Below are 9,808 nucleotides of genomic sequence, written 5' to 3'. Positions count from 1 at the left end.
ACTTGATTGCAAATAAATGCACAGACACTATTTAACTGAACAGAGATGACATCACTGAATTCAATGATGAACTGCCTTTAACTATCATTCTGCATTATTGAGACACTGTTTTCCTAATGAATGTCGTTCAGTGCTTTGACGCAATGTATTTTGTTTAAAGCGCTATATTAATAAAGGTGACTTGACACACACACACACACACACACACACACACACACATATAAAACACACACAAGCGCACACAAACAAGCACATGCAAACCCACACAAACAGAAGCACACACACACACACACACACACACACAGTGTAATATAGTAGCTTATGTCTTTCTCTGATGACACACACACACACACACACACACATTACTGTCGTATCTCTCATCAGACACACTGAATGTGGGGAATCAGATGTGTGTGTGTGTGTGTGTGTGTGATCAGCAGTGGTGTTGTGATGTGTTTATTTGCACTGGCCCACTGCGCTGCTGCTTTAAACACAGCCTGCCAGTCTAACGGCCTCCAGATGTGCGGAGCGCCAGAGGAGATCTGATGTTTCTCACCAGCGACCATAAACATCTGCACTGATCGCCGTTTCCATGGTGACAGCGATCGATCACGCTCACAGCATCACAGGACGAGATCACACACACACACACACACATCTGCTGCATCAGTGATGATCACATAACACACAAGAACACAGAAGAGATCATCCTGTGAGACTTGCTTTCTTCAGATACTTTGAAGAAAGGTGCGAACCAAACAACATTGGAGTCTACTGACCTTTATAATATAGACACAAAACAACACTGAGATTTAAAATCATACAGGTTTGGGAGAGTAAATAAAGACAGGACGATGATTTCTGTCACTTTAACAGACATAAAAACAGTCCTCATTATCTTCATCTAAATATAATTTCTCATTGTGTTTGCATGAGATCCAGCGAGTGTCTGAGGAGATTCTCACGCCAGCTGATTCATGACACGTCCAGTGACATCATCTCCCGCTCGCCGCTAAACAGCCCTGAGCTCTGAGAATTCTGGGTAACAGCACAGCGAGATTTACAGCCACAATCAAATTCAATTGCATTTAATTTAAACTGAAATGACTGTAATTAGTGGTGAGCGCATCAGCGGAGAGAGACGGAGAGAGACGGAGAGAGCGTTCAGCAGGACGTGGTGTGTGTGAGGACGAGGGCGATGGTGATCTGAGAGTGTGTTCTCACACACAGCCCGTCCTGCAGGCCAAACACCTGCCACACGCATGTTCTGCATCAGCCTGATAAGAGTTTAATATCCTCGCACACATCATCATCATCATCATCATCACGGTGGCCGCAGAGCCTCCTCTGCCTCCTGAGAGCAGTAACTCGCTGCGTGTCGACAGCAGGATGGGCTTCCTGTGAGCCGCTCTCACTCACCGTGTTTGAACTCGCATTTCAACATCTTAATTGCTCTGGTCATTTATCTCCCGCTGAGTTTATATGTCACAAACAGCCTGTAAACAGACGACGACACCAGCCATGTGCTAGCAGAGGGGCGGGGGGTCATTATCTGACTGAACACTGAGGCAGAGGTTGAACTTTGACCTCCGGTGTGAAATCAGGTTGGTGTCAGTGATCTGTTGAGATGTGCAGTTAGTCACAGACAGACTCGATCCTAACACTCCACACGTGCAGCTCACAACACACTCCTGAGAGTGACCTGAGCTAACCAGCATCCATCTCACTCGATTCAGCATCCACCCAGCTGCTCTATACTCTTTCCTCCTGAATGAATATCATCAGCCCTGTCAATGAAGTTTTCCCCGTAGTTTTCTTGCACTTTGACTCATTTGTTCCTCTGAATGAAACTAGGGATGGGCGTTTTCCGCAAATATCACATTTGAATATTTGAGCTCACAAAAAACGAATATTTGAATATTCATTTATTCGTTTATTTAAATTAAGGTTAATGAGACAGACGTTATTTTTCAGCAACATTTATTGTTTCCGTCATTTTGAACAAGCTTACACACAATAAGCTTGAACATTACACATCGTGTTTTGTAGCTGAAAACCTTTAACAATGCAAAAGTTTTTAACAAAAAAAGTTAAAGATAAAATGTAAAGCAGCCTGCAGTAATAAGGCTATTGTAGAATGCAGGGCCGTATACAGAATTCCTAAAATAATTAGCAGATTTCCTCTCAGACCTTCTAGTTACAGTTGATAAGGCGCTAATCATGGGAGATTTTAATATTCACGTTGATAATGCAAATGATGCATTAGGACTTGCGTTTACTGACCTAATAAACTCTGTTGGAGTCAAGCAAAATGTCACCGGGCCCACTCATCGTTTTAATCATACACTAGATTTAATTAAATTCTTACTGATATAAATACTGTATCTCAAAGTGATGATATTACAGACCATTTCCTTGTATCGTGCATGCTGCGTATAACTGATATTAACTATATGTCGCAGCGATACCGTCTGGGCAGAACTATTGTTCCAGCCACCAAAGAAAGATTTGCAAATAACCTGCCTGATCTATCTCAACTGCTATTTGTACCCAAAAATACACAACATGACTGACAACATGGGCACTATTTTCTCTAATACATTAGAAGCTGTTGCCTCCATCAAATTGAAAAAGGTTAGAGAAAAACGTACTGTACCATGGTATAACAGTAATACTCACTCTCTCAAGAAAGAAACTCTTAGTCTTGAACGCAAATGGAGAAAAACTAACTTAGAAGTTTTTAGAATTGCATGGAAAAACAGTATGTCCAGCTATAGACAGGCTCTAAAAACTGCTAGGGCAGAGCATATACACAAACTCATAGAAAATAACCAAAACAAGGTTTTTATTTAGCACAGTGGCTAAGTTAACAAATTACCAGACGCCACCTGATTCAAATATTCCACCAACGTTAAATAGTAATGACTTTATGAATTTTTTCATCATAAACTCGTCGTTAACTTTAGGACACGTCCCAAAACCATTCAAGCTGGCGGTTATCAAGCCTCTTATTAAGAAACCAAAACTAGATCCTAGTGTACTGCCAAATTATAGGCCTATTTCAAATCTTCCATTTATGTCTAAAATTTTAGAAAAAGTTGTGTCTGCTCAATTGAGCACCTTCCTGCATAAAAATGATCTGTATGAAGAATTTCAGTCAGGTTTTAGGCCCCACCATAGCACAGAAACTGCACTTGTTAAAATTACAAATGACCTGCTCCTTGCGTCAGACCAAGGCTGCATCTCATTTCTAGTCTTACTTGATCTTAGTGCTGCGTTCGACACCATAGATCATGACATACTCATAGATCGATTACAAAACTATACAGGTATTCAAGGGCAGGCTCTAAGATGGTTTAGATCCTACCTGTCCGATCGCTACCATTTTGTTTACTTAAATGGGGAGTCGTCTTACTTATCATCAGGAAAATATGGAGTGCCACAAGGCTCTGTCCTAGGTCCCCTTCTATTTTCAATATACATGTTGCCCCTTGGTAATATTATTAGAAAATACGGAATTAGCTTCTACTGTTATGCTGATGATACTCAGCTATATATCTCAACGAGACCAGATGAAACTTCCCAATTATCTAAGCTAACAGAGTGTGTTAAAAATGTAAAAGATTGGATGACCAATAATTCTCTCCAATTAAATTCAGATAAGACAGATGAATTAATTATTGGACCAAAAAACACTACACAGAATCTTGTAGATTACAATTTGCAACTAGACGGATGCACTGTTACTTCCTCTACAGCAGGGATATCCTGCAGAGTTTAGCTTCAGCCCTCATAAAAACTCACCTGCCTGTGTCTATCTAGTCATCCCGAAAACACTGCCTTGTTCAGGTGTGTTTAATTAGGGTTGGAGCTAAACTCTGCAGGATAGTGGCCCTCCAGGACCGGAGTTGTCTATCCCTGCTCTACAGTCAAAAATCTGGGTGTTATATTAGACAGCAACTTGTCTTTTGAAAATCATATTTCCCATGTTACAAAAACTGCATTCTTCCATCTTAGAAACATTGCCAAGCTACGAAACATGTTATCTGTTTCTGATGCAGAAAAGCTAGTTCATGCATTCATGACCTCTAGACTGGACTATTGTAATGCACTTCTAGGTGGTTGTCCTGCTTCTTCAATAAACAAGCTACAGGTCGTCCAAAATGCAGCAGCTAGAGTCCTTACGAGGTCAAGAAAATATGATCATATTACCCCAATTTTACAGTCTCTGCACTGGCTACCTATTAAGTTCCGTATCAGTTACAAATTATCATTACTTACCTATAAGGCCCTAAATGGTTTAGCTCCAGCGTACCTAACTAACCTTCTACCACGCTACAACCCATCACGCATCCGCACCGCATCAAGTAAAAAACATCTCAACTTATCAGAATGCCGCAAGCGCACCGCGGGTCATGTGACAAGAACTAAAAATTCAGCTTCACCCTTTCCCGTAACAATGTTGAAAGCTCAGCCAAGATGAAGGAACAGCTGATCATAGCTGTATATGGATTGCCATTTTGAAATAAATTTAGTAGCAGAGCTACTGCAAGCGATTTTTAGTGCTGCAAATCCATTTATCCTTTCCATTTATTTTTATAATTTCCGCGCATTCATGGAGAGAGCACGTCATTGTTGCTTAGCAACGGCAGACGCCTCAGAAGTGCTTTGGAAAGAAGGGAGAAAGCGCGTTTTTTAGGCGCGATATGTGAACGGCCCCTTATTCATTCATTAATTATTTTTTGCTTGCATTTTTTTTTGAAATTTGAATATCATTTTTATTTATCGAATAATTAGAGCAGAACAAATATTCGAATGTTCAACTATCCGTGCACACCCCAAATGAAACAGAATTAGAATCAAACGCATCATAATAGGAACAGTAGGAAGACACACGAGGTGTCAGAGTGTGTGTGTGTGTGTGTGTGTGTGTGTTTGTGTGAGTGTGTGTGTTTGTAAAAGAGAGTGAACGTACGTGTTGTGGTTGTGATTCTCACAGTGGGAGCGTCTCAGAATAGCATCAGAGAGACCACAACTATTTACACACACACAGAAAGACAGACACACATACACACACACAGAAAGACACACACACACACACACACACACAGAAAGACAGACACACATACACACACACAGAAAGACACACACACACACACACAGAAAGACAGACACACATACACACACACAGAAAGACAGACAGACACACACACACAGATACAGACATGAACACACACACACACAAGCACACACACAGACACACACACACTCTCCCTCTCACACACACACTCACACAATCTCTCTCTCTCACACACACACACACACACACTCACACAATCTCTCTCTCACACACACACACACACACAGACACACAAGCAAACTCACACAATCTCTCTCACACACACACACACACACACTCACACAATTTCTCTCTCTCTCACACACACACACACACACACACACACTCACTGGTAGATGTCTTTGCGCAGGACGGAGCGTGGCAGTGGATTATCAGCCTGAGGAGCAATGCTCACTGATCCAATCTTCAGCACAACCGTGTCTTCCTTCCTGTGCTTGAGCTGTGAATCTGAACACACACACACACACACATCATCATCATCATCATCATCATCATCATCATCAGTGGTAGCGCTGCAGTGAGGGTGGCGTGTGCTCACGTGTGCTGCTCTGCGTGTCCTCCAGGGGGCAGAAGACCCGGATCACGCTGGTGTTGAGGTAGACGAGCGGCAGGCTGCTGGACGACAGCGAGTGTCCTCTCATGGGCTGCCCGGCTGACACACGCTCTCGGATCGGAGGACGCAGCTGCTGCGGGGGGGACACCTGGAACACACGCGCCACCATCACCAGCAGGGGGCAGGACAGCACCAGGTCGAAGGGTTGTGCTGTGAGCAGGATCTCGTGCAGGTGCTGTGGTGACCCGTCCACCCCGTCCTCACACAGCCTCTGAGACGCCGGCACACGCTCCTGACGCGCCGTCAGCTTATGCCTCACGTTACGCGTCACGGCCTGCGTGTAGGTCACCGACAGGAAGCCGTGCTGCTGGTGCGAGACCTCCAGAGCCTTCGCCGCCGTCTGTCAGGCCATCAGAGGTCAGAGGTCAGATGTGGTTAAGGCTCGAGCGATTAAAGGGATAGTTCACTCAAAGATTAAAATGTTATATTTATCTGGTCACCCCCAGGGCATCCGAGACTGAGATGTTTAACTCAAACCGTTGCAGTCTGTCAGTCTTATAATGTAAGTGGATGGAAATCACAAAAAAACAAAAACAAGTTAAACCCTGCGGCTCGTGACAATACATTGATGTGTAAAGACACAAAATGATCAGTCTGTGCAAGAAACTGAACAGTATTTATAGCATTTTTTTCCCTTCACGCAATGCGCTCAGGAGAGTTTGGACACTGTGAGAATGGTAAAAAATTATATAAATTCTGTTCAGTTTCTTGCACAGATTGATCGTTTTGTGTCTTTACACATCAGTGTAAAGTTTGAGTTAAAAATCTCAGTTACTGAACAAACTAAGTCACCTACATCTGGGATGAGCTGGGGTGATCAGATCACATTAGTGTTTGGGTGAAGTATTCCTTTAACACTCACTACAGACTCAAAGCAGCATGAAAGCAGCGCATCAGCACGTAATCAAACACGCTCGTGATCAGAGACACACGTCACAGCCGCTGCCAGCAACACACGCTTCAGCTGACACACCGCACACGCTGCGCCAACATTCATCTGTGTATTAGTGTTTCCTAAACCGGTGTTCACGAGTCAGGAGCTGTGTCTCATTCCTCTGAGGATGCATTTATCAGCTGCATACCCTATGCACCCGAACCCCATACAGAATCATTTTTAGACAAATATGTTTTAAACTCTTTGTTGTATTTTGGTCATCAGCTGTGATGGACGTGCTGAGATTCACTCCGAATACTCGATCAGCATCCTTTGATGTCCAGGACCGTTAGAGCTGATTGGCTAATAACTGCACTGATGAATGTGGATGAAGCGCAGTGTTGCTGGCAGCCGGAGTCGGAGATCTGCAGAAGCAGCGTTTGTGTGGAACAGAAGCAGCGGCTCTTACAGGTGGAAAGAAGCTGAAATGGCTGTAAGGCTCCTGCTTGCTGAGCGGCCGCAGCAGAACCGTGCGTCTGTTCAGCTTTTCAGTGCAAGAGAGGACGACCCCACCACACGGGCTCTCTTCAGCACTGCACACACACGAGAGGACAACACAAACACAGAGGTGAAAGGTCAGTTCAGAGCTCTGATTGGCTTGCTGTTTGATTGGAAGCTGGTGAAAAGGATTCTGGGAGCAGAGAGAAGAGAAATCACCACAGGACTGAACATGAGAGAACACACACACACACACACACACTTCCCAAAACACACACACACTCTCTGTCCAACACCAGGAACAATCGAACGACTGTCTCACGCATCACGGCTCTACTCCAAAACAGAGCAAGGCTGGGTTTAAAATAATAATGTTCACTTTATAAAACCAATAATGATTATTAAACCACAAGATCAATCTTTTATTCTGTGCTGTTCAGTTCATGAGTAAACAAAAACAAGTTATTACAGCCACCATTAAAGGTGCCATAGAATGCAAAAAAGCACTTTTATAAGGTGTTTGAACAGACTTTAATTGTAAAAGTTTCAAACTGTCACTACTATGACATCAGAGTCGGTGAAAGTGACGCTCTCTGCCCTATCAGCATACACTGAGTGAGGAGCAGCGGTCCATCATTACTGTTCTCTGCTGTAGCTGCTGGAGGTTCATGTCAGTGTTGGGATGCACCCACGAACATAGGTGAGGAAACTGTGGTTCATTTTCGAAGGAAAAAAGGAAAAGGAAAAAAAGGCTCTCTGGCTCTCTGTAAGGCTAATGTTGCAAAAGCTACCATTGTCTGTTTTCACTAATGCTGACTTCACGTGCTACCAGAATGATCATGAATAGGAATGTGATAGTTGCGTTTGGAAGCAATGTGTGAGGTTAGTAACGCGTAACGCTGCGAGCATGAGCTCTGGAAGCTCCACACTCTTCTGAGAAGGGAGGGTTGCCAGGTTTTTGCAACAAAACCCTCCTGCTGACATGAAAAGCAACCCATGGCAACAGTGTTTAAGTAGCCCAATTCTGCTGGAAAACTGAAAAACTGGAAGACAGGCAGGAGCACCAGCTTATTTGCATTTTGGCTCATACCCTAAAAGCGGCAATTTCAAGAAGCTATAAAAATTATCTGTGGAGTATTCTAACATTAAACTTCACACACACACTCTGGGGACATTAGAGAACAATTAAAAATATTGTATAAATGCATTCCATGTCACCTTTAAATGCGTTGTTTATTTAAAGGGGTGGTTCATTGTGATTTAACTTTAACATTAGTGTGTAATGTTGCTGTCTGAACATAAATGATATCTGCAAAGTTACGAAGCTGAAAGTTCAATGCAAACGGAGATATGACCTTTGTAAAATTCAGTTTAAAAAAAAAAAAGTCAGTTTAATGCCTACAAAAACGGCTGGTAGGGACTACAAAGAGTTACTTCCCGGGTTTGTGACATCACAAACCCTGATAGAGAAGAAGAAGATAAAAATAGAGGTGAACATACAAATTTATTCTTAAATGAATCGCAATTCTGTCTTCTAACGATTCTTATGGATTCACAAGTTTCAAACTGAATGTTCTAAAGCAGCGGTTCTTAAACCAGTTCCTCGCGTCCCCTGCTCTGCATCTCTCTCTCTCTCTCTCTCTCTCTCTCTCTCTCTCTCTCTCAGCTCCAGCAACCGGTTACAATTATACACTCATTTTCACATAGCTATGAGAAGTGTTAAACATGGATGCTGTGCAGTTGCCGTACTGTATTAAAGCTTTAATCAGAATAAAACTGTATATTAAAAGCTAATAGAAGTAGCATTTACAAATAACAGCATTTCTAAAAGTATGAGACAACAGCAAAAAACATAGGTCTACCAGTAAAAGCCGTGCTTGCACAGGTTCTGCAATATCCTCTGCGTCTCAATCAGGCTCAAACTGATAAGCAACGTTAACGACGCCGTTGATTATAATAAAGCCTAAGGTGAGGGGCGGGACGTTTAGACGCGCACTACAGCCAATCACAACACTAGCTAATCAATCAGAGCCCACATGTATTTCTGAGGGAGAGGCTTCATAACAGCAGAAAGATGAACAGCGCGTTTCTCAGAGAAGAGACAGGGCGGTTTTAAATATATAATAAAAAAACCCGAATCATTTACAATGTTACACTGCACTCCATAAACACTGAACCAGCCCTTTAATCTTACATTATATAGTGACTGAATTTAACAGTTTGGACTCCTATAACAAAAACCATTTAATATTATAGTGATGTACTGACAGGTTTCCCTGTACAGTTTACAGGAAACTGGTTTTCATTAAGAAAAATTGATATTGGAAAAATAGAAAATATTTCCAAATTAACTGATATTGAATCGAGCCAAATCATAAAATCTGTATCAGTACCCAGCCCTATCAGCTGACAGAACCAGAAGTGCATGATGGGAATTGATCTCTGAGAGGCAGCGTGTTTTTGGACGTAAGCTTTGGAAGAGATCCTGTGGAGCAGGACAGAGAGCAGCAGCGTGAGCGAGCGAGTGTTTCTAGATCAACGCTCCGGAGCTGCAGGGTCTCACCGCAGGCGTCTCTTTGCACTGCAGAATCACTCCGTCATAGAGCCAGCGCTCAGCAGGCCTACAACACACACAACACTGTGAAAACACTGCGCCGCACGCACTGACCTGCACGCTTCTCTC

At 42.9% G+C, this 9,808-nt stretch overlaps 1 protein-coding gene across 2 annotated transcripts in view; it reads right to left on the bottom strand.

Annotated features, from left to right (window-relative positions):
• Positions 1-5,425: 5,425 nt before the first annotated feature.
• LOC128030254 (intermembrane lipid transfer protein VPS13B) overlaps positions 5,426-9,808 on the bottom strand; it is a 70,629-nt gene continuing 66,246 nt past the window's right edge. Inside the window, exons 28-30 of one of the 2 annotated variants that reach the window (XM_052617720.1) lie at positions 9,689-9,746; positions 5,679-6,093; positions 5,426-5,587 (exon numbers count right to left, since the gene is read on the bottom strand). In XM_052617720.1, coding sequence (XP_052473680.1) covers positions 5,466-5,587; positions 5,679-6,093; positions 9,689-9,746 — 595 coding nt within the window. In that variant the 3' untranslated portion in view covers positions 5,426-5,465. Of the gene's footprint in view, positions 5,588-5,678; positions 6,094-7,096; positions 7,221-9,688; positions 9,747-9,808 lie in introns of both variants that reach the window. The other variant, XM_052617719.1, reaches the window with a different exon arrangement.

This window comes from Carassius gibelio, chromosome A16, assembly GCF_023724105.1.
Source record: "Carassius gibelio isolate Cgi1373 ecotype wild population from Czech Republic chromosome A16, carGib1.2-hapl.c, whole genome shotgun sequence".
NCBI lineage: Eukaryota > Metazoa > Chordata > Actinopteri > Cypriniformes > Cyprinidae > Carassius > Carassius gibelio.
Note: the sequence above shows the minus strand (reverse complement) of the source record. Positions and strands in the feature narration are given on the sequence as shown.